Below are 24657 nucleotides of genomic sequence, written 5' to 3'. Positions count from 1 at the left end.
TCAAAGCCCCTTCCATCTGGTGGTTTTAAAAACGAACAGGCCCCAACCCAGCATTAATTTGTTTTCATCTTCTCCATTATTCTTTCTCCCCATTCTAACCATTTGGTGGAAAGTAATTCCAGCAAATGAAAATTACCGGTTAAGGAAGTTAAGGAAACCTACTTTTTATTTATTTTTTGGCCACTTTCAATTAAAAGGACATTCAAATTAGCTCACAGAAGAATAAGGAAAACAATGATGAAGCCAACAGGCATGACTTGATCAACAAAAAGCATGGCAGTTTAGCACCAGCATTAAGGCTCTTTCATATTGACCCAAGCGTGGAGGCTTATGCTGATGTCTTAACAGATGTGCTCTGTAAATGGTTGTTCTTCAAAATCAACAGAAATAGTGCTCACTTCCTTGGTCTTTCAGGCCCAACGCCAGATTGGGAGGATGAAGGGACCAACGAAGATGTCCCATGTTGTCTGGATCTCATATGGTCTTATAAAGCATCCAAGCTTACTGTATTGCTAGAGAAATTTTGAGAAGGAACTATGCAGAGGGACCCTCTTCTAGCACCCTTCGCCATCCTTAGAGGTGTATGCACATTTGTGTCAGTGTATGTAGGAGGGTGCTGCAGTGTTGAGTGGGGCATGGGGGGACGTACACACATGGTTGTGCGTTGTGACCCCCCACAACAGTTTATCATTTTCAAAATGTGTCTAGAAGCCTAAAAAGATTGACAATCCCTTACCTAACCATTGCACCATTCTGTTACAGTAGCACCTTGGCTTACGTTACCCTTGGGTAATGTAAACTTTGGGTTGCGATAGGGACAAATCTGGAAATGTTTCGCCACACACACATGGGCAGAAGCAGTGCCTCCAGTTGTGGAAACCTCAGGATCTGACTGGAGCTCCGGAACGGATCCTGTCCGCAACCGGAGGTACCGCTGTATATCCCATAGCTAGAGAAACAGGCATTGCTTACATTATCCACCAGGTGGCTCCCTTAGCAAACACTGAAGCCCTGGTAAATTTTCACTTCAAAATTTAGTTACTGCCACAGGCTTAAAAAAAATGATTACTTTTGAACCGCTTCTCAGAACTTCACCAAACCAATGAAAGTGCATCTTCTTTGACAAGTCTGAATAAAGTCCACCAGTAGTTTTAATCAAAATTGTAAAAAACAAACAAACATATGATATACTGGTATAATAAATATGGCAGTAAAAAGGGTTCATCTTCAGCTTGCTTAAGCTGGCTTTTCTGTGGAAATTTTTACTGAATCAATTTGAAATTCAGCTCATTCCCAGACCTCATCAGGCAAATCATGTATGCCAAGTTTCAAGTTATTAGCTCAACAGGTGCCATTTTTATAAGCTATCGATTATTGAGGTTTACAAATAGCAGAGCATTTTTTTGTGCTGCGCACTTTCACTAAAGGGGCACTCAGAGGATAATAAAACTTAAGCAGAAGAAGAATAAACTGAAATAAAATCAATGTAATAGCATAAGACTTATAAAAACAATTAAAAGCTAACAAAACATTAAATAAGTCAATGAAACTTCTTCAGCTTTAAAGGAAGGAAAATAAAAATAAGATCAGTAGAAGACAAAGTAAAGTTTTTGTATAAATATGAAGAAGATCTGCAGAAGGGACTTGGAAAAGAGCTAAGAGCATCGGACAGAAGATCACCAGGTTGATGGACTATATGGAATAGGCGGAAATGACTGGCAGAATCTGAGACCAGGGAGAAGAGTCGGTGGAAGAAGATTGGAAAAAAGTTTAAAGACTATTTATAGAAATATTGTAAAATTAATGAATGTTAGAAAAATGTTGGAATGAAGTTATATGGCTTTAGTAGAAATGTTATAAGGAATTAGGTATAAATAGATTATTAGAGTATTAAAGGAAAAATAAGGCTAGAATATGTTAAGATAATTATAGGACAGAAAATAGAGGAAGATGGAAAGGAATTGCTGAAACAATTAATAGAAGTGGAATACAAAAAGGGAGGTGTGAGGAGGTCGTTGAAACAAGTGAATGAAAGATAAGATACTGAAATTGTATGATGTGTGCTAAACTGTCTTTGTTTTGTTTTGTTTTGTTTATTGCGTTAGTGTTGTGTTTTTATATTGTATTGTATTGTCTTTTTTCTTTTTTTCCCTTTTTTCTTTCCTTTTTTGTAGTGTTTAAAAGTAATAAATATTATTTTTTTAAAAAAATAAGTCAATGAAACCATCAAAAACCCGAGAGAAGAAAAAAGTTTTACTTGACTTCTAAAACAAAAAGATGGGTGGTAACTCTTGTACCAGTCAGGGAAAAGCATTTCACAGGTGAGACATAACCACTGAGAAGCTCCCCACCCCCCCGTTGCCACCAACCTCATCTCACCTGGCAAGGAAAATTAAGTGAGCTCTTTCCAATATTTTGTTTAATGCTTACGTTATCATGTAAGGAACACTGCACACTGATGACCCTGTATATGTGTGCATTGTTAGCATATACTAACAGTATATGTGTTCACTTACGTAAATAACCAAATACTCTGGAACAGCCATATGACTCTCACACACTCCATGCTATTTCCTTCTGTGGTTCTTTCTTACTCCCAACATGAGCAACACCACCTTTTCTTTGTACAAGAGTCAAGGGCCATTTGCATGTTCATATCTTTATGACACTTTATGACACTTTATGACACTGACCTCTGACTTGGCTGCCATTAGCATTGTCCAGACTTTTTTCAGCTTCTTGGTCTTCCCTTGTGCTTCCTCCTGAAGGCTGGTGTACTTTTCCTCAATGTCCAAACGCTCTTGCTGTTTGCAAATTATTAAAAATGCCACAAGTTAGACAGAATTGTCCAAAGTGATGTGCTGGTGGGAGGGTGCTATTCAGTCCTGGCTTTTGGGGATGAGTCACTTAACAAGTGTATGTAGGAATCCTATGTAAACGGCTGCCTCACAGCACCACCTCACCTCCATTTTGTCCCCACACCATCACTTTGTTTCAAAAGTCTCTACTGGCAAGTTGTTATCATTATTTATTCAATTTGTATGCTGCTCTTCATCATAGAGCAGTTTACAGCATAAAAATACAAAATGAGAACACAAAATGCATAACAAAAACAAAGAAATAACCACCTTCCACAAACCCATTTAAAAGACCATAGGATGTTTAAGCAGCCAAGGAGAGAAAAAGGTGTCACTCTTTCTTTATTGCCAGGTTTCCAGCTTCTACCTCCTCAAGCCCTGCAAAGTCTGAAGCATCCTTCTTTCAGCTTGCTGTTCTCTTACTCCCATTCCTCTCTATCCTTCCCTTCACTGGGACAGCCTTTATGGAAGTTAACCCACTATTCTTTTTTTCCCCTTTGTAAAGCTCTGACGCCATTTCTGTGGCTCCCACTCAAGTGCCTCTGCTACCTCTACTGAAGTTCTTGCAGTGATGCATGCTGAGCTCCTGCACATTTTAGTTTCTGGGCCCAGTTCTACAGCTAGGGCGTGTAGATGGAAAAGCTTCCCCTGGCACTAGAGCCAAATTCTCTCTAATCGTTTGTAATCTGGACAAGCTTATTCCCTCAACATGGACAGGAATCTTTCAGACACCAAACAGAAACACCTATCTTGAGCAAGTGTGATAGCACACTAAAGCGGAAGATATCTAATCTTTCAGGGATCACCATGTTCTACAAACGTCGATACCATCTCCTGCCTCTCATTTCAAATGTGCCTTCGTCTTGCCTGCACATGCACAACATGCAGGTAAAGAAAAGTACTGTGAATGCCTTTTCAAAACACAGCAATTGAACAGGGCAGCAAAATCCAACCTCTTTCTCTTCAAGCTCCCTCCGGAGCTGCTCTGCTCTTTTCCTACGCTCTTCCAGCTCCATGTTGGATTCTTCTAGAAGCTTCTCCTGCTCCTCTGCTTTTGCCAGTAAGTCCACACCTCCCACGATCACTTTCTTTTCCAAGGCTGACAACTTCTCCAGAAGAGACTGATGTTCTTGCCTGGATAAAAACAGGAAGGGAGGGGGAATCGTAACGATTCTAAAGCTACATACAGATCTCCAACTTCAGTTGAGGGGCCCACACACTGCATGCCCGAAATCCCAAACAGTTTCCTTTAAATCTAATAAATAAATGTAAGAAAACAAGCAACCACTGTAGGAAGACTTAAGCCTGTTCCCTAGTGCTTGCTTAAATTTAGCTGGGCTGAACAGGGCCTACTTTTCAATCCACTAGGAGCTGCTAGAAGGAGACAGTCTCACCCTGTTCTCTCAAAAATCTCTGTTAGTTTGCTGTCCTGCTGTGCTCTCAAGATGTTTGCAAAGAGGGCAAGACAGAAGGTTCTAGATCTTGTCCCCACTCCCAGTTCTCTTTATTTATTTAGCATCTTCTGTAGAACTGTGCAAACTGTGGGGGGCAGGGGAGAGCATTAGACAACAGAGGCTTTATTAAACCCCGTCAACTCTCCTTGGTACAGACTAACATCTGAACAGCCCCACAGTATATCTGTGGTGCGGGGGAAGTTGTACATATTGGAGAACTGCATGTAGGCAAGGAATGCATGTTTGGAATGCATGGCCTGAAAGTCTGTAGAGGGTGGGATGGAGAGGAAGAGAGAAAGCTTTCTTTAGCCTGTGAACAATCACAAAAGAGGGATATGAAAAATGCAACTGTATGTGTGGGGTGTATGCATGAGCATTCCAGTTACATTTGGGGTCTTTGGAGTGTGCAAGTCTCCCAAAGAAGGTTTTTAGAGTGCATGATAAAGTATGCATGCCCAAAGTGTCAATGAGCTGTTGCAAGGCAGGGTCTATTGCAGGCATCCCCAAACTCGGCCCTCCAGATGTTTTGGGACTACAATTCCCATCATCCCTGACCACTGGTCCCGTTAGCTAGGGATGATGGAAGTTGTAGTCCCAAAACATCTGGAGGGCCATGTTTGGCCATGTCTGGTCTATTGCCACTGTGAGCAAGATGCTTCATAAGTTAACTTCTATACCTTGACAGGCAAGCAGTGTGTGTGTGTGTGTGTGTGTGTGTGTACACACGTGTACATACAATTCAAATCCTCCCACTTTGGGGACCTTGCCAAGATCCCAAATGCACTTGAAATGCCCCCAACCACATCTCAAACCAAATCTCAACATGCCCTTATCACCAATGAGCTGTGCCACCTAAGAGACTGAGCTATGAAGGCAGGAAGTCCTGGATTTGAATGTCACTCCTGCCATAAAATCACGATGGAGCCTTAGGCAGGCCACTTTCTCTCAGCCTGAGCCTGACAATCATACCGATTTGCTTCACAGGATTGCAACCATGTAATTCTATACAAACGGCAAACATGATTCTATTCCAATTTCAGCATTGCTCACTGTGCTTTAAGCAGGTCTTTCTCCCGCTTCTCCAGCTCTGCCCGGGCCTTGTTTCTTTCTTCTTCTTCCATATCAAGCTTTGTTTCAAGAGCCTTCCTTTCTTCATCAATCTTCGCTTGCATCTCTATCATCTTGTCAGGAGAAACCTTCTTCTTTCCTTTCAGGAGAGCCAAGTGCAGGTTTAAATAAATCAAGCATATACATACATACATACATACATAGTCCCAATATGTGAATTATCATTAAAAAAATTAGATTAGTTGTTATAACAAGAATTAAAGAGCCTACGGCTGCTACTATTAACTCAGAAGCTACAGGAATGCACAACTGTAAGAGAAAGAAAGAACAACACTGGTGATAGCCCTGCTCCATCTTAGTGATTGTTTTTTAATTATTTACTAGGAGCTGAAAGTTTTATCAAAATATTTGCCCTGGAGCATTTGCCCTCAAAAATGTCCTCCAGCCATATAACAGAATTCTAATTTATTTAGAGGTGTGAGTGATTTTAAAAAACCCAAATAATTATCATAACAATCATCTGCTGAGAATCAGTGATTGGAATGAAGAATTGTAACATAGGGAATAAATTGCTGATTTAGAAAAGGACAGTTGTATATCAAATTAATTGCAGAATGTTTTCTGTAACTCAATCAATTTGGAAGTTACTTTAAAAGACACACAACAGCCACATGTACCTAAAGAGGCCAGCATTTTAAAACTAATAATTAGAATGTATATAGTCAGAATAACAGAAAAATAAAAGATATATGTATGAAGGAACAAAATTAACGTGACAGAAGGGGTACAAAAGCTAAAAGCAGGTTTGCAAAACCAAAAGAAAACTTTGCACTGCGATTTGAGGGAAGAAAAAGAAGGGTGGGGGGAAAGAATCATTACTTTGTTTGCCCCATTTTGCTCTCCCCTCTCTTGCCCCCACATCTTAGGCTATCTGGATACATCTAGACTGATTATATCTTGAAAAGGAGCAACAGTTTTATTGCTGCTGTAAAGGGAAATCCCTAGACTACCCTTGCTCTTTCCCACAGCTACATTTGGATAATGTCACACACAGAAAAGCTTTGCTCAAGTGGTGACAGTTCAGTGTAGAACTGCATTGGATCCATTAACACTGTCTAAGATATTTGGGGGCATCTTGAATGGAGGTCTGAGAGAAAAATCTAGGCATTCTTAACAAAATATTAAGCAGTTTCAACTGTATTAGATGGAGTGCAAATCAAACACACCAACCTGATTGATCTTGCATTTTAAGAGGAAGAGGCAAACAAATCGCAGAGAGGCAGCACACGCACAAAGGAAGTGGGTGGGGAGGGAAAAAAGAAACACATTATTGGCTTGATTTGTTTTACAAAAAGAAAAAAAGAAACAAGATCTTAAGTAAAAGCATTCATCAAAATATGCTTCCATAGACAAAAAGGAAAGAAAAACCAGCAAATTAAAATTCCAAAATGCAAGATTAAATATGATCATCGCTGCCCCAAATTATACTGAAGAGTATCATTAATCTTCAGTACATTGGAGGATAACATTGTTTCTCTCAACAATATTATGCTAAATTCTGCTGTTCAAGCTGCAAGCCTCTCACAAAGATCATGCTCTAAGAAACATCCAAGAGGGTGATCTACTACCCTCAGTTAAAACCAGAGCATGTTGACGTAGCCAATTGCCATAAATGTCCAGTTAAGCTTACTTGGCGTTTGAGCAAATTGCCAATCGGCTGTTGCATCTCACATGACCAATCACACATGTAGGAGAGTTCATAAGATTTCAATGTTAATTTCAGCTGGGAGTTGCATAGTTTTGTTTCTAGAAACTCAGGTGCTTCCACAGAGGCAAAGTGGTAAATTTTAGCTGGTGCCATCAAAGAGAAGTAGTAGCATTGGGGGAGAAGGAACAAATGCAATGAAAACATGCAACATGCAAAGAACAGGAAAGGGGGAAAGAGGTCACAGAATGGGAAGAATAGTTTTTGTTAAAACCTGAAAGCCCAATCTATGCCACACGCTCCTTTCAAGCTCAAGGTTATTTTGCGGACCGAAAGTGTTCTTCAAATGAGAACATCCCATTGTGATTAAGATCAGTGGTTAGAAGCAGAAGATGCAGCTCATTTGTTTCCAACTGTTAATAAAAAGTGCCTAATAAAAAACCCTTGAACCTTGTTCTACCTCATCAGCACCAAAATTGACATGTCTACCCACAACAGTTAAATGCTGCAACTTAGCAGCTCCAAGATACACAGTAAGTCCCACAGGTGCAGGGATTTCCCAGTCACTCCTTCTGATGTGCAGAAGGAGAAATGCCAACACATATTGTAGAGGCTGGTGGCAAGTGGCCTCTGTGCAAGAAGAGCTTGTTGGCCCAGGAAAGGAGTGTGAAGTTTTTCCTTGTTTAGCGTTAAATAGTTTCAGCCAGTTTTCTGGAAGATTACAGAACTATGCACACTTGCTTAGCAACTTTTCCAAAATATATATATCTAGAGAAAGATTGTTAACATCCTACTGAAATATATACGACTGTATATCAGTATAAAGCTATGATTTTAGAGAACATCACCCAATGCCCCAAAAATCCACTCGTTTCCTGCCACCTTATATGACCAGTACTAACATGCATTCTTGCGGTCCTCGGCTATTTAGCCAAAGATTAATCTCAAACAGTTCTCTCCCCACCACCACCCTCCACAAGAAGTTTGAAGCAGCAAAGGGGAATAAAAAACATGCTTTAACTTGGGTAGGTGGGTGGGGAAGAATCCACATTTCACTCTGAACAAAACCAATGTTGTGGACAGGGAGCAAAATGCAGCATCAAAACAAAGAGTGCAAAGGTTATGGAAAGGCCAAAACTTCACTGGATGACCAAAGAGCTCCCACTCACTAGTGAAGGATTTATCCAGAGGTTTCTCTATGACAGAGCATGTAGAGTCTGAACTACTGCTGCTGCTACTGCCTGGAAAACAGAGAAGCAGGCCCCATGGAAAACCCAAGAAAGAAGAAACAAGATGAAAGAAACACATGCTAAGCATTAGCTCTAAAGGACAAGAAGCTCAGAGTGACTGGTTTCATGTTGCACAATCCCATTTTCATCGTCTTCCTGTGTACAGCTGCAGTGTTGCACATGACTGAATGACCCAAGTCATCTTAGTGGCTTAGCTAAATAATAATAATCAACTGAGGCAATTGACAGTTGCCTTGGTCTCAGGGAAAGTGTGCCTCTCTCACTTCTAGCAGTCAACGTGGTGTTTTTCAATAAAACAGTTTCGGTGTTGGGTCACTTAATAACTGTGACTAGCAATGGATAAATGGGAAACTGAACAAGGAAGCAATCTGGAAGAAGGAAAAGGACACAGACCTTTAACATTGGAACAAAGACATCTGAATGGTAGCACCCTGTGGTCTATGGCTCAAAGGGATGCAGCCAAGATTTACATTTAACCTCAAGTCAAGAATTGAGCATGTGGAGGGGGGACTGCACTTCTGAATTACATCTCATGAGAATGTGAAAGAATGCAATAGGCACCATATCCCTTCTAACAGGTTAAATAATTTCCTTCTTCGGACCACCATTTTGAGCCTCACATCCATCTTCCCCATGCCAATCCCTGTCACAAAACTAATGAATAGCTGTGCATGTTTTCACGTGTACAGGGATAACTGGTAAGCTGTGTGCTTAATTTGGTTCAAACAGCACCATCACTTACTTTAGAACCTCTTTGTTCCCACAAAACTCTGGCAGTTGAGTGGAGCAGGGTGACGGGTGGGCAATGAAGCCATTTTTGAAAAACTAGCTTCAAAATTACTGTTATGATGCCATAGGCAGGTAGCTTCACCCTCAGAAACATCTTAGTTTCATCTTAGCTGCCCGACAATAAGAAATCAGCTTGGATAAGAATAAAGCCAGAAGTTGTTATTACTAAATGAGAGTGACTCTTCCGCTCAGAACTGAATAGGATCAGAGATCTTGCAACAAGCCTGCACACTGCTCTGAAACCGGAACAAATCTGGAGGCAGCATGACCATAAATAAGCCTGCTCCTCTTCACTGTGATCAAGGAAATTGTCAGGATTTTTATTAAATACCCACTGCTTCAGAATGAGAGCACAGATCAGACAGACCATCTAGCAATACTAGCTTTTCAGACCCATAAACGAACACTAGTTGCACAAAAACATATACAAATCTAAGCAGAAGACAGAAACCCACTGAAGGAATGTCAACAGAGCAGACACCTATTTATTTTTCTAATGCAGGAAGGGTTTAGACCCACTGAGCGACTCATGATTTAAACAGACACAACACAAGGCCTGTTCAGGCCTTCTCTCCCTCCGCCATGCATGATAAAGATAAAGAAAATTCAGGCTCATCTATCACCTTAATGCATATAGATTGGGTGCTGGGAACCAGATCTTTACTTCCCCCGTGCTCCATGGCTCAATGCTGGCAGGGCCCTCCCAGCTGGCACTGAGATGGGCATTGAGCACAGCCCCATTGGCTGCACTAGAAAACTACTAATGGGAAACTGCCTAGCGCACCCAAATCCAAGCATGTCTTTAGTTGTGTCACACTTGATGTCAAGTGTTGGGCAGGTGGGTGTGGCTTGGGGAAAACAGTTTTAAAGTCTTAATTAGGACCACTGCCATGCCCTACTAGGCCTGTGGACCATAGGTTCCCCAACACTGATGAAGACAACATTCCAACCAAGAGATTCTGCATTCAGCTAGCCACAGAATCTCCTTGCCCTGTTCTCTGGCAGGTCCAATATGCAGCTGTATGTTTTAAATATGTTCAAATAAGTGCTAGACCTCCCAGCATGGGGTGTCACAGTGAGGAAATGCATGAGCGTGAGGATCTGGTCAATATCCTTGGTGCTACAAGAGGCATATTTAACAAGAAGAAAAAGTTTGCAAAAACTTCAAAGTATTCAGTTGATTCATGTTTAAATCAATTTCATTATTTACTTCTTTAGCCAAAGGTAAAAAGTATAGATGGGAGCATCACATTTGCCTAATCTGCTTGCATGTAAGCCTGAAATTAGTTTACAGAATGCATCAAGTTATGCTGATAACTTGGGATTGAACTTCAATTTTCTTTTCACACTAATTTAAAAATGTGCTGTGAGGGCTCTGTGTTAAAATCATGACTTTGTATGTGGTTTAAATGGATGAAATTATTTCAGGTTTATGATTATGTTGTTTGGATTATGTTGTTATGGATAAAATATATGGATTTCTATTTACAGAGAAAACAGAATCTGGCAGAGCATCTTCTTTGCATGCCAGTGGTCCCTGGTTCCATCCCTAGCATGTTCAAGGAGGCTTGGGATAGAACTCAGTCACACCCCGGAGAGCTGTTGCAAATCAGTGCACACAATGCTGAGCTAGATGGCCCAGTGGGTCTCTCAGTATAAGGCAACTGTCTTTAGAAAGAAATGATTAAAAGACCTGTCACCACTGCTCCCTCATTCCCAAAAGGAAGATAACAGGAGGATGCAACAGATTTGCAGATGGGGCAAGGTGTTTCCTTAGGAATGAGCATGGCATAAACACAGAGAGGCCCATACAGCAAACTCCTTGGCAACTGTGGCTGAACATCAAATATGTTCACAGCTAGATCTCTCCAGCTACACAATCAAAATCCAAGCACTAACATGTTGGTTCAGTGGAGCTTGCTTTCCAGTAGTATTTTCAAGAGTCAAGTGTATATCCTAAAATAAAAAAGCCTGTACAAAGTACACCAAAGTATTGAGACAAGACAGTGACCACCTTGATATGCACAACCCTTGACAGTTTATAGCATTTCATACAACCCAGATTATCTGACTACCCGTGCACCCTCCCTGTTACAATTGCTGAGAAAAAAATCAACCAAGAACTCAAATACCTGTGAATTCCTGAACTATGAACATACTGTCACTTAAGAGCCACGTTATTCAAGAAAACTAGCACAAGTGTGTTGTGCAAGCGGAAACAGCATTTATCTTTTAAGTAAGCAATTCCAACACTTCTAAAAGAGCCATGATAATTACAGCAAAATACAGATATTTTTTCAGCACCTTACCTCTTCGCTTCTTTCGCTTTTCTCCATCTTCTCCAATCTCCCCATCATCATCTTCATCATCATCTTCAGAGCCACTCGTCTCAGAGCCAGAGATCTCTTCCCCTATGGTATTATTGGGGTTTTTTAGCGGCTTATCCAAGAAACAGACACTCTTCAGTCAGTGCTCATCTACAGCTTATTGTTACATCAGCAAGGCACCCATACACTTCATTATCTTAATTTAAAACTCACCCTAGTTCTGTCCAATTTCCTTTCCCACCCTTCCTAGAAAATCGGACTGCAAGGAAGCCTGGCAGACCAAACAGACTACCATTAGCAGCTGGATGTGGGCCTGGTCTTTATCAAATTGACTTTGCTGTATCCTTTGACATCAGGCAGGTGCCTTTGCTCTGCCTTCAGTAGTTTCCAGACTTTTCCTCCGGGTGGACCACGTGAAAATATCAAAGAATCTTAGCAAGCCACTTAATGATTTTTCTACCTATTGTAGCAATTGTATTGAGCTGTGCTAGATGCTGTGTGATTTCTATTGCTTTTTATTTATTACATTGTTTCTTATTGTATTACAATTAGAATTTCATAGAACAACTAATAAAATATAAGATACAGTATAAGAGAAGCAATAAAAATATAATTAGAAATCAGTATGTTTAGTGCACTACATTTTCAGCTACTGCTCACCAGACCACTTGAATGAAACTTATAGACTACTGGTTGTCTGTAGACCAGTTTGCGAACCTCTGTATTATTATTTTTAGTGTCTGCTAAAAGTATTTTTGTTTAGGCAAATGTATCCAGACATGTAATAGTTGACATGTGTTTTAATCTGCTTTTAGCTTAACTGTCAATTTTAATTATAAAAAATACTTTTTAAACACTTTTTATTAACAATTTTAATGTGGTTTTTGTGTGTGAACCACTTATAGGTTCTACTTTCAATCAAGCAGCATATAAATTTTGTTAAATAAGTAAAACACTAGTTGCAGGCAAGCCTAAACAAAGAAAAACAAGTAACCGGCAATCTACTCTTAGCTCCAGGTACCATCTAGTGGGCAGATGTAATATTTTACTGAAAGGAATTAAGCACTAATTTGAAGTTCAGAGCAAGTATGATGTAGTGGTTCAAGTACTTGACTTAGATTTGGGAATATTCGGGTTCTAATACACTGACTTAGGGGTCAGTTGCTCACTCTCACTAACCCACCTCAAAAGGTTGTGAGGATTAAAGGGGGTGTCATTCTGTACACCCCACAGCAGGTCTGGGGAACCTTTGGCCCTCCATGTTGCCAAACTACAATTCCCATCACCCCTGGCCATTGTCCATGCTCGCTAGGGCAGATGGGAGTTGTAGTTCAGCAACACCTGGAGGGCCAAAGGTTCCCCACGCCTTCCTATGAGGACAGGTTCAAAATCTTTTAAGCATTTTAACAATCAGAATTTCTCTGCCATTTGGAAAATTATAAAGGTAATTTGGACACTCAGTGCTATTTCTACTACCTGCTTGTAATCTCTATTGAAAAAGAACTGGTAGAAAAGAGTTGGCAGGTTACCTTCCTCCAACTTTTTCTTAAGTTCTTCAATTTCTTTTTGAAATTGGCGAAGCAAAGCATCCTTTGGATCTTCATTAATTCTAGCCTTATTCTTGATATTCTTGGCACGGTTGGCATATCGCAGAGTGCTGATAGTCTCGTCGTAATTGTAGTCTGCTGGACCAATGTTTGCACACTAAGAAAGAAGAATAAAGCTATGTACAAAAAGCTGGGTGGAAGCAAGAGCCTAGAAAACTACAGTTTGAAGAAAAACAAAGTCAATTCTACAGACTGCACAGCACAGTGATCACATTTAGGGGAAAGTTTTGTCATCTGTTGGCCATGGGGCTGCTCTACAGATCTCAGCCCAAAGCATAACAGAAGGCCAAATGTCTGTTGTCCGGCTGTTAGAGACCCCTACTTGGTTCACAAATTCCTGTGCCCAGGTTTGGCCTGAACTTATACAGGGGGCACTCCAGTTAGGAAGCCTAATATATAAAGAGGTGGCTCCATAGAATCACAGAATCTAGTCCAACCCCCTGCAATGCAGGAATCTTTTGCCAACATGGGGCTCAAACCCATGATCTTGAGATTAAGAGTTTCATGCTCTACCACCTGAACTAGCACCTTTCCTTTAATGCACAGAAATGTATAAAGTTATTTATCAATGTGGTTCATGTCCGCTTCACCAACTAGTAACACTTCCTACATTACACTAAACACACCAGGCCAAAAAAAATGTTCCTGTATGTATTTGCCTGCTTTATCATGCTTTCAAGACTTATGCTAACCCAAACCCCAAACATGGAAAGCTAAAACTTTACATACACACCCCATATTGTGTATATTACTTATAAAATGAGGGTGGAATTCAAGGTAGCGCTAAGTGGGGTACACATGCAGACAAAGGTTTACTTGTGCAACAAGACCTTCCTTCCCCCTTTCCTTCCCCCACATGCCCCCCAAACCTGAGCCAGAGTAGATTTAAGGTATATGGGAGCACATAAGGGGGGGGGGGAGTCCAGCTGTACTAGCGGACATTGTTCCATGTATACAACAACTTAACTGAATCCCACACACAATTTTGCAGCAAAACAAACACATACTTTAAAAAATCCCCATTAAGGGCTGGTGTGGCATATTGTACAAGCTGTCCAACTGAAATCCCTGCTAAGTGAGGACAAAATGGGAAGCAGGGAGAAAGTGCTGTGTGGAAACTCCTTGGGAAGGAGCATGGGAGAATGCAGCATAAAGGAGAAGTAGAAATAGCAGCTATTACAATAAGCTGTTGCCTCGGCTCACTAGAGCATTATGGAACTGAATGTGACATTCTCGTCATTACCATCATAGTTTTAGAGTTGCCTCCAAGGGAATCCTGTAGCAGACGAGTCAGTTTAGAGTTCCGGTAAGGCACATGAGTGCTCTTTCCATCCACTAATGCAGAAATGACATTCCCAAGGGTAGAGAGGGAAAGGTTGATTTTGGTAGCTTCCTTTAGTCGTTGCCCAGTGGCTCCAGTTTTTGCTTGCCTCTCTGATCCCTTGAAAAAGAGAGGGGAGAAATTTACAAGGCATTGAAAATTCCAGCACAAGCATTTTCTGCAAATGAGACCACAGAACACTGCAAAGCAGCTAGAAAAGGAAAGACTAGGGTTGCCCATTTGCATAAAATGAGGAAAGGGGAAACTTCAGTTAATCAAGAAGTTCATACTTGGTGTATGACTCAAAAGCTGCACCCCAGAAACACTGCAAGGAACCCCAGGGCAGATGACATCCCTAAAATAACAACTGCTACAAGCAATGCCTTGGAGTCTAGACTTGAAAACAAGAAGAAAAAGAAGTATTACAAAGCTACTGCACTGCAGGAAGAGGGAACAGTGGGATCATTTTTATTAAATAAAACATTCCTAGCCCTCATTATTGCAGAGCCAGAGGGGCAGATCATGATTGCTGTGGGTTATAAAAGGCACACAGGCTGAAAGGCAAATAAAGTTCCAGATATACTGTTTTTTTATTTGAGGATTTTCAGGAACAAACACTGTATTTTAAACACTGGTAGGCAGAAAAAGTCCAGCTAGGACACAGACGTTTCAACTGACCTAAGGGAACCTACTACATTTTTCCAACAAACCAAAAATCAATTCCCAGAAGAAAACATGCCACAGATCCTCATCCTCCACAATTTTAATGATAGTTACATAGTGAAAGCTTTTAAGACTCTTCCTGCAAAGTTATGGTCTTCTTCTTCCTTGCAACTGAGCTTGGGTGAATTTGCCCAGGTTGTCCCAATGCTTTGAGCCAGCAATCTTTTGTGAGTAAGCACCACTTAATACAGACACACTTGCTTTTGAGTACCCGCACAAGATGGCTCTGAAAGAAGGGTCTCCTGTGATGCCTGTGATGGTATCTCAGCCCTTGTGTTAAGATAGCCCAAGACAGCTGCATCAGAAATGCATGCAACAACTTCTCTGCAAGAAATGAATGTAGCAACTTACCGCAAGGTCTACTAAGTGCAGTTTGCCCATGCGCACATGTATATTCCCATCAACACCCTTCTCACTGCACTCAATTGTAATTGTAAAGATAGCATGGGAACGGGAACTGTGCTCATTCATATTAGTGGCGCCAACAGAACCTATGTACAAGTAAAGGCTTATGTTAACAATTCCGTTTTAAAAAATTTAAATTTTTATACTGCCCTTCAACTGAGGATCACAGGGCAGTTTATAATATAAATGCACAAAGATGCATAACAATAATAACATATGAAACAATAACAGCACCCCAATTGAAATAACACTGTTTTGACACTACCAGAGCAACTGCAACACTTTGCCCAGATTATTGTTTCAAAAACATTCAGATATTGTGTATTTTCCTAAATTGGATGGCATGTCTCTTCTTTTCCACAAGAGCATAAGAGCTCAGCTGAAGAGCCAGTGTAGTATATTGATAAGATCTGAACCAAATCCTTCCTCAGTTATGAAACTGAGTAGCCTTACCAGACTTAGGCAAGTCAACCTATCTCTCAGTTTAACCTGATGTATAGGGTAATTACAAAAATAAAAGCATCCACTGTGAACTGCTTGGATAGTGGTTGGTATGCAAATTAATAATTTAGAAAAGCTGCAATAATTGGATGGTATCCAACTAAATCTTTCTGTCAGCCCAAGGATTTCTGACTGTGCAATGGAACTTGCAGCCCTGCCCACCTCAGAGACATAATGTGTCGACCACACATAACGGAGGCAAGAACAGCTAGGTGGCTATGTGCAACTTACGGTTTTTGTGACCAAGTGTCATAATTCTGTCCATGTCATCCGCATTGTTTACAACATAAGCTGAAAGATCTTTGATATAGACTCCCACATCAGGTCGTTCTTTAACCTATAAGACAAATCAGGCAGTCATTTTGGGAAAGTGCCTAAAAACAGCCTTTAGAGAAATACTGCCCTGTGTCCCTCTGCTCATATAAGACTCTCTTGAGTGGAAGCTTCTGTGAATGGAAGGTGGAGCGGAGGGGGGGGAAGGCAATTTTCACTTACTTTTCACCAAATAAATTCAAGAGGGTTAAGGAATTTTTGGAACACCGTGAGAGAGGGTGAAGAAGAAAGTGAGAATTTTCAAAAATATAATTTCCTTCGCTTTTTCATTTACAGAAGCTGCTGCTGCTGGGGTGAAGAGTTTTCTGATGAGTGGAGTGACATTTGGAGACAACACTTTGTATTTGCCCATTAGTAATTTTGTTATACTATTCCCTTTGCTCACTAGTTTAAAAGTTATTGGTGCTTACCTCCAGCCTCTGTGTCTGGTCCTTCCCCAGCAGGTCTCGCACTTCCTCATTGTAGATTTCCAAGTAAGAGACTCTGACCAAAAACCTGAAATTTAATGCGCCCAGAAAAAAAGAACATATTCAGAATTAATTTGTTCTTACAAGCAAATATACAAAACACGAGACTGATATAAAACTAATAATGAAGGGATCTTATTTCAATCAGGAGGTTGGAGCATGTTTCCTGTAGGAAAATGTGAAAGCATTTTTGACTTTTGACTTTGGGGGACAAGATGCAGCCAAAGTGGGAACATGATGCAAGATTACAAAACAATGATGTCACAGAGAGAGAAAATAATCATCCTCACATTAGAATATGACCATGTAATGAAACAGACACAGTAGATCCAGCACACACAAAGGATATTTCTTTGTATAACACATACTGGTGAAATTCACCGCCACAGGATGTGACCATGGCCAGTGGCTTTAGTAGGAAATCAGACAAATTCACGGAGGATGGTTTTGGGTAGACATAATAGCACAAATAGCTAAACTGCAACCTCCATGTTCACAAGTAATCCAAACCTCAGTCTAACCTAACACTCTAAGTAAGTGATTTACCTTGTATCACCTTCTGCCTTTGCAATGTGGCCAAAAATATGAGCAAAAGAATTTGGAATGATCCCCCTGAGTTCTGGAACAGCCCGGACACCTTCCATAGTAAATGTTTTCCCCGTTCCAGTTTGTCCATAAGCAAAAATGGTGCCTGCAATCAATATAGGGCAGAGAAGTTGTTAATCCTTTCTTGGACACCAGCAGCACTATTAAGACTATACAATGTAAATAGCAATGGTTGGGTAACAAATAATAATCATGGTTTAGCTTAGCACAACATGCACCAGCCACAGCGAACCTAAGACTCAACACACACTCCCACCTCCTTAGTTTTGCCTTCACTAAACCATCTCTTCATATTTCATTTAAACTGAGGATTGAAATTTAACATTACCTCTGGTCAGTTTCACTAGACTGGGGAAGAAAATTGTTACTTATCAAGAAAGCATGTATCACTAGGACAAGCACAGAAGGGGAAACCCATTAAAATTGATTTTTAATGGATTTTTTTCTCAGCAGTATTAACTAGCAGCCTCCATGTACAAGTTCAGTAACACCCTCCTCTAATTCTAACACAGGCCCAAAATTCACCTTACTTGTCATAGTAGGATACACATTACTGTACTAAGTGCAAAATACACACCTTCCCCATTTACTACGAAGGGTGCATGGTCCCATAATAAGGTCTCTCTCTCTCGCCTTAAAAACAAAACAAAACTTCAAGGTTTCTATATGAATGCAACTTACACACCAGAAGGTGTGTGTGTGGGGGGGGAGACGACTCAAGTATATGTATCCAAATTCATTCATGGAAGCGTCTCCGCCCCCATCATTCTGCCCGGACGCTGAGGTCCAGTGCCGAGGGCCTTCTGGCGGTTCCCTCATTGCGAGAAGCAAAGCTACAGGGAACCAGGCAGAGGGCCTTCTCGGTAGTGGCGCCTGCCCTGTGGAACGCCCTCCCATCAGATGTCAAAGCGATAAATAACTACCTGACATTCAGAAGACATCTTAAGGCAGCCCTGTTCAGGGAAGTTTTTAATCTGTGATATTTTAGTGTATTTTTGGTTTTTATGGAAGCCGCCCAGAGTGGCTGGGGAAACCCAGCCAGATGGGCGGGGTACAAATAAATTATTATTATTATTATTATTATTATTATTATTATTATTATTATACATACATACATACATACATACATAATGTGAGAACAGGCCTATAACAGGAATTGGAGAAACAGCAAGTGAAAAGTCAGGGATGGTGTCATGTCGTGGCATGGACACAATGCTAAACTATGGTTCAGTGCTATGTCAATGAGCTTGCACTGAAAGAAGAAAGGGGAAAGAGGAGTGCAATAGAGCCCAAGGTCTGAACAGGCTGGTGGGTGTTGGTAGTCCAACTGTATCTGGAAGGTACCATGTTGGCTATCCCTGGACACAACTATTTCTCTAAACAAAAGTTGCCTCTGCAGCAAGGAGAGGAAATCTACATGCTGTCTGATGGGGACCAGATATGATTCTAAGAGGACTTGGGAGATTATAATGCAGAAGGATGAATATTATGTAAGTGTGTGAACAGGTCTTAATCACAGTAAAATGTTGTTGATGATTATGTTAGCAATTAGAAAAACAGAGGCACTTTTCAGAAGCAGAACACTTTATGAACAGTTGGCATTCTGTAATTAAGCAGAACAGTAGGTGCAAACAACACGGGATATTTGCAATTCTTAATAAAGCAAGGGTCAGCTCTAGAAGGATGTTTACTACAAAACGAAGTCCCTCATACCATCATTTTTATGCAACAAAGAAGCACTTACCATTATAACCTTCTAGAACAGAGTCAATAATTGGCCTTGCAGTTAAATTATAAACATCAAGTTGTTTGCTCTCTGGTCCAAAAACGGTATCAAATGTAAATGTCTTGGGAGGTTCATTGGAAGAATCTGTTTTATGGACAGTAATAGTGCCTCGCATTTCGTCGACATTAACTGCCATCTTGTAACACATTGCTTTCTCCCGTTCATTGAAAGGCCGGCAGCGAACAACAACCTTAACATTATCAGAATTGTCCGACTTCTCGGATTTGTTAATCTACATAAAGAAAGAAAGTAAATAACCAATTATAATTCATGAAAGAAGCAAAGCTGTAAAGCAGTGATCTGTAATCACCACCTACTAGATAACAACTATTTCTGATGGCAGAGAAACAGCATACTGTTATAATGATCCCTCAAATTCAAGGCCCTTCAACTTTTTTGTGTGCCTTGGTACCTGCTCAAAATTTGTGGTTGCCTCTGCCCCGTACCCAAAGTGGTTGTGAGGAAAGGACTTGACCCTGACTTCACCACACCTTCTTTCAATGGCCACGGACTCTCCCATGCTTCCCATATCAGCTCTAAGCTTCGGGAAAGGTCTACAAGAAACTGAAAAATCGACCTTTGCTTAAATTTATTGTAGATGCTTGTTTTAGATGCTTGTACACTTTTATTCTCAAGATATAAGATTAAAAAAAAAAAAGCAGGGGAGGGAGCAGGGATTACCTCTGCATTTACCCAGCAGATTAAGAGGTACCCTGTACCACTGGAAGAATTATTCATCCCTCTCCTGGTCTGGGGCTTGTTTCAGTGCTCCAAGATCAGGGCCTGAACCTGTCCCAACCTTGGAATTGAGGCAGAGGATCATCATCCCCACACTTGTGCACTTGCGCTGTATCTCCAAAGACTTCAAAGCACAACTTTAGGGTTCATTTCCAGCTAAGTTAGGGGGAAGGCTGGAACTTATTGTACTTGCCATGGTGAGCGGGACTATAGGCCCTTTCCCAAACTTCCGAGTTCAAAGATGCTTCCCCAGATTCTCCAAATGAAAGAGAACATCAACAGACCAAAAAAGAGGGTGACGCCAGAATATTGGAGCACCAATATCTCTTTGGATTACAGCATACATGTTTCAAAATTAAGTCAAACTGCATTGCAGATTTTTTTGTAAAATCCCCAAATTCCAAAAGGGTTTACACCATATTTAAATGTGTTACATTTGCCAAGTAAAAGATTTACACCGAGATGTTTTTTTCTAGGTGAACCATATTATAAATACCATGCACTGAAAGAACATTGCCAATATCAATATTATTTGATATACATGTTTGTAAACAAAATGATTTAAAACAAAAAGCTAACAAAATAAAACTGTGAAGTTCTGCATTTATGCAAAAGTGAAAAGAAAATTAAAAAATCGAATATGCAAGTCTTGGATGAAAGATATTTGCCCTGGCAGCATTTCAGGTGAAAATGATCTCAGGACTGTAGCTGGTTACAGACTGGACATGAGTCAGTAGGGTGATGCAGCTGCAAACAAGGCAAATGTGATTTTAAACTCCATTAATCAGTCCAACTTCATTTGGAATACTGTACCATGTCCAGTCATGGGTGCCACGCTTAAAGAAGGGCACAAACTGAAATATGGGTTCAAAACAAGGCAACAAAGATGGTCAGAAGGAAAGACTGAACAACAAAGATGGTCTTATGAGGAAAGACTGAAGGAACTGAGTATATTTAGCCTAGAAAAGAAAAGAAAAACTGATGGGGACTATATACTCTTCAAAAAACTGAAGGGCTATCACACAGAAGAGGGCAAAGACTTGTTATCTGCTGCCACAGACACTAGCTCAAATGGGCTAATAGTTGAACACTAGCAGAACTGCTTGAACAATTTGACATTAGCACCAATTACCCAGAATAGGGTTGGGGTCTTGCTTGATGAAGGTTTTCAAGCAAGAGGCTGAACAGCAACTTGCTGGGGATGACCTAGTTCTGGATTTCTTGCAGCAAGCTTAGTGGTTGGACTAGATAGCCTGCAATACTCCTTTCAATTCTACAATTCTAAGTCAGATATGCATTTGCACAAGGTGGTATATGGGCAATTTAAGCATCAACAGTACAATCCTAACCATATCTACTTAGAAGTCAGTCCTGTTGATTCAATAGGGTTTACTCCCAGGTAAGTGGAGTTAAGACTGAAGCCTTAGCCTCTATGTCATCCTCCGCCAATATGTATTGTTTAAATTATTATTAATTGTATACCACCCTATACCTGTAGATCTCAGGTGGCTCACAACAAAAAATTACAGTATAAAAAACACAAAATACATAATAAAAACAAAGACAATCCAACAACCCCCCTTTCAAAAGGGCATCAAATGTCAACCAGCCAAAGGCCTGGTTCTCTATATTACATATCTCAGAATCATAAATCTGAGCAAAGGCATAGGCAAATGGTCCTTCTATGAAAAGCAATAGCAGTATTGGCAAGGTTTTTCATCCACTCCTTAATTTACCTATGTGCTTGCATCCACTTTGGTGGGTGCCATCTGGGAGGGTCCTGCAAAATTCCCTATGTGTGTGTGCATTCGTAAACCCTTTGACCACTCCTACTTATCAGCAGTCGAAACCCACACTCCACCCAAATCCAGTCACCATTGTTAGGATGGTGATAACCCCCACTGGATGGTGGGGGATTAAAAGCCAGCAACACCTGGAGAGCCACAGTTTAACCAATTTTGAGACAACTCTGATGTCTAGACTTTCACGCTAAATTGCCTAGGAAGTCTTGCTGTAGAACAGCATACACGTTTAATAAAGTTGCTACCACTTTACAGAGGATGAATATGACTTCACAGCAAGGAAATCACAAACACATCAAAAGGCTTTTACTTAGACACAACAGAATGCATTAAAAGGATCTGACTCAGCGGTAAGTTCAACTACACATACATTGTGGCATCTGTAACAACAGGAAAAAATGTTGGTTTTGCTTCAAAAAAAGTAAATGAACAGCCTCAGTGAAAGTTCACAGCACGGATGTAGGTATAAGGCATGATATTCTAATGCAAGCAAAATTAACATAAGCCATACTAAGTCAACCTGAGGAGATTTCAATGACTTTTACAAGCTAAATTTGATTTCTTTTGCAATCACATTTCCCAGAAAACACTTATTCCACAGACATCCCCAACATACAAAACTGAGTCAGGGCTTAATTCAACACAGGATAACCAATCCAGTCACCAATGCACACAGTACTGTAAATACCAAAACTTGCTCTGCCTTAAGGCTGAAGGCATTGACTGTGATCACCATATGACATCACACAATTTTATTGTGGATTTCATTTTGAAAGCTGCCTTTCAAGGGTCCCTGCCCAGTATGGCATATGTCCACAACATCACAACAAATAATCACATGATTTTATTGCATATTTAAACATGGCCACAATCTGCAAAAACCTTGTTTTGAAAACTGCCTTCAGGGAAGGCCCTGCTCAGTGAGGTACATCTATCCACAGCATCACAACAAGTAATCGCATGATGATTTCATTCTGGTTTTTCGGCTTCATACTGCAGGAATCTCACTTTTGAGAACTTCCTTCAGGGCCCAGGCCCAATGAACAGTATACATACATACATATATGGTTGGCATCCATCTGTCTTGAGAGACATCAATGATGTGAAGTCAAACGGCTGCGTTAGCAGCACCTAAGTCATCTCTATCTAAGTCATCTAGCGGGAAGGTAAACAGCGTTTCCGTGTGCTGCGCTGGCTCGCCAGATGCAGCTTCGTCACGCTGGCCACGTGACTCGGAAGTGTCTCCGGACAGCGCTGGCCCTCGGCCTCTTGAGTGAGATGGGCGCACAACCCCAGAGTCTGTCAAGACTGGCCCGTACGGGCAGGAGTACCTTTACCTTTACCTTTTAAGTCATCTCTCCAGGGCGCTCTATATATACGGTATATATTTGTGTGTGTACAGTGCTCTTTTTTCTTTAAAAAACGTTTAGGGGTACTCTCATTTTGATTCAAGAAAATCCCCATTTCATAGTTCACATCGGGAAAAATAAATAGAGTAAATGGGCAAAAGTACAAAGGTTCACAAAATGTTTAGGGGTATGTGTCCCCCTGCGTCCCCCCAGAAAAAGCACTGTATATGTATGCATGTATACACAAACACACATACATATGTAATATTCACAACAGCCCACATGCTTTTACTGCGAATTTTCCAATCGGTTCTGTAGGTGGCTTTTTCTTTTTAAAAAATCCGCTGTAAGGTAGATATTACACATAAGGTAGATAATAATAGAATAGGTGAGGTAGATGTTATTGACTCCTGCAAGGTACACATTATTAACAGCAGCAGCAGCAACAACAACTACACGTTTAATGCATGCGAAGCCGCCGCCCCCGGCCCATAAGCCTGCAGAACCGCCCGCCCCCCGCAGAAGCCCTGCAGCCCGCCGCCCTACCGGCCCTTCACCCGGCGGCGCCCAGCCTCGCTCTCCGCCAGCGCCGCCCCTAGCAACGGACCCGCAGCGCGCAGGGAAGCAGGGAGGGCGGGGAAGGGGCCGAGGCGCCGGGGAAGGGAAAGGGGGAGCGCGGTCTCTCACCGGCATCTTGCCTGCCTGCCTGCCTGCCTGCGCTGGACTCAGCGGGGCTGGAGGGGCTCCGGCCGGGGACTGCGGGGCGTTGAGGAACAGGAGGCCGGCGGCAGCCCGTCCGCTTCGCTACAATAATGGTTAACACAATAGCCGGCCCCAGTGCGCCTGCGCCGACTCGGGATGACAGCGGGAGCAGCCCACCCTTCCCCGCTCCTCCCCGCCTCCGGTCCTCAGCCTGCGTCATGCAGAGGCCTGTCAGCCAATAAGGAAGCGGCCGCTCCGGCGCCCGGCGGCTATTGGAGTGGGAATGCGGCCAATGGGAGGAAAGGAAGGCAGAGCGGCGGTGCAGTACGCGGAAGACCAGGAGGAAGAGGGGCGTCGGGGAGGAGAATGTGCGGATGCGCTCGGGTCACGTTGTTGGGTCTCAATCATTTAAGCTGGCAGTCCGCGAGCAGCTGAGCTATGGAAGCCGCCGAAAGTGCGCTCGAGTGCTCAGGAGAGGCATTCTACTGCCTTCGTTGCAATGTGCTCCGCCAGCTCCGGATGGTGTCCGAAGCAGTTGGAGCAAAAACTTTCGGGGGAGGCGAGTATTTGAGCAACGTCCATCGCGTCAAATGGCGGGCAGGTGTTCTGTGCCGCTTGATTTGAAGCCACGTAGGGCTTGTAGGCACCGTGTAACTCGGAACTGTCTGTTGCACAGGTGGGCAGCTCTCCAGGGTCTTTCACAGCCCTACCTGGAGATGCCTGTGACTGAACCTTCTTGCAATGCGTGTCCTGCTACCACTGAGAGGAAACCCCTTTCCTTTTACGTGTGTATGTGTAATCTGCTACCTACAACAATTGCCTTCCAAAACTCGCACCCTCACCCAGGTTTCACACTCCCAGAGTTT

The 24657-nt window shown here is 41.7% G+C and overlaps 1 protein-coding gene across 3 annotated transcripts in view; it reads right to left on the bottom strand.

Annotated features, from left to right (window-relative positions):
* Nucleotides 1-23948, bottom strand: part of KIF3A (kinesin family member 3A) — a 30783-nt gene extending 6835 nt beyond the window's left edge. The window contains exons 1-14 of one of the 3 annotated variants that reach the window (XM_079967965.1): nt 23777-23948; nt 19159-19432; nt 17355-17499; nt 16752-16836; nt 16240-16345; nt 15454-15593; nt 14302-14499; nt 12981-13155; nt 11434-11535; nt 8255-8326; nt 6611-6619; nt 5363-5519; nt 3812-3992; nt 2694-2804 (exon numbers count right to left, since the gene is read on the bottom strand). In XM_079967965.1, the coding sequence (XP_079824091.1) occupies nt 2694-2804; nt 3812-3992; nt 5363-5519; nt 6611-6619; nt 8255-8326; nt 11434-11535; nt 12981-13155; nt 14302-14499; nt 15454-15593; nt 16240-16345; nt 16752-16836; nt 17355-17499; nt 19159-19432; nt 23777-23782 (1761 nt within the window). In that variant the 5' untranslated portion in view covers nt 23783-23948. The remainder of the gene's footprint in view (nt 1-2693; nt 2805-3811; nt 3993-5362; nt 5520-6610; nt 6620-8254; nt 8327-11433; nt 11536-12980; nt 13156-14301; nt 14500-15453; nt 15594-16239; nt 16346-16751; nt 16837-17354; nt 17500-19158; nt 19433-23776) is intronic. The other 2 variants (XM_079967966.1, XM_079967967.1) reach the window with 2 other exon arrangements.
* Nucleotides 23949-24657: the final 709 nt, after the last annotated feature.

Source organism: Podarcis cretensis, assembly GCF_951804945.1.
Source record: "Podarcis cretensis genome assembly, chromosome: 2".
Taxonomy (NCBI): Eukaryota; Metazoa; Chordata; class Lepidosauria; order Squamata; family Lacertidae; genus Podarcis; species Podarcis cretensis.
The sequence above is the reverse complement of the archived record's forward strand: the minus strand, read 5'-3'. Positions and strand labels throughout refer to the sequence as shown.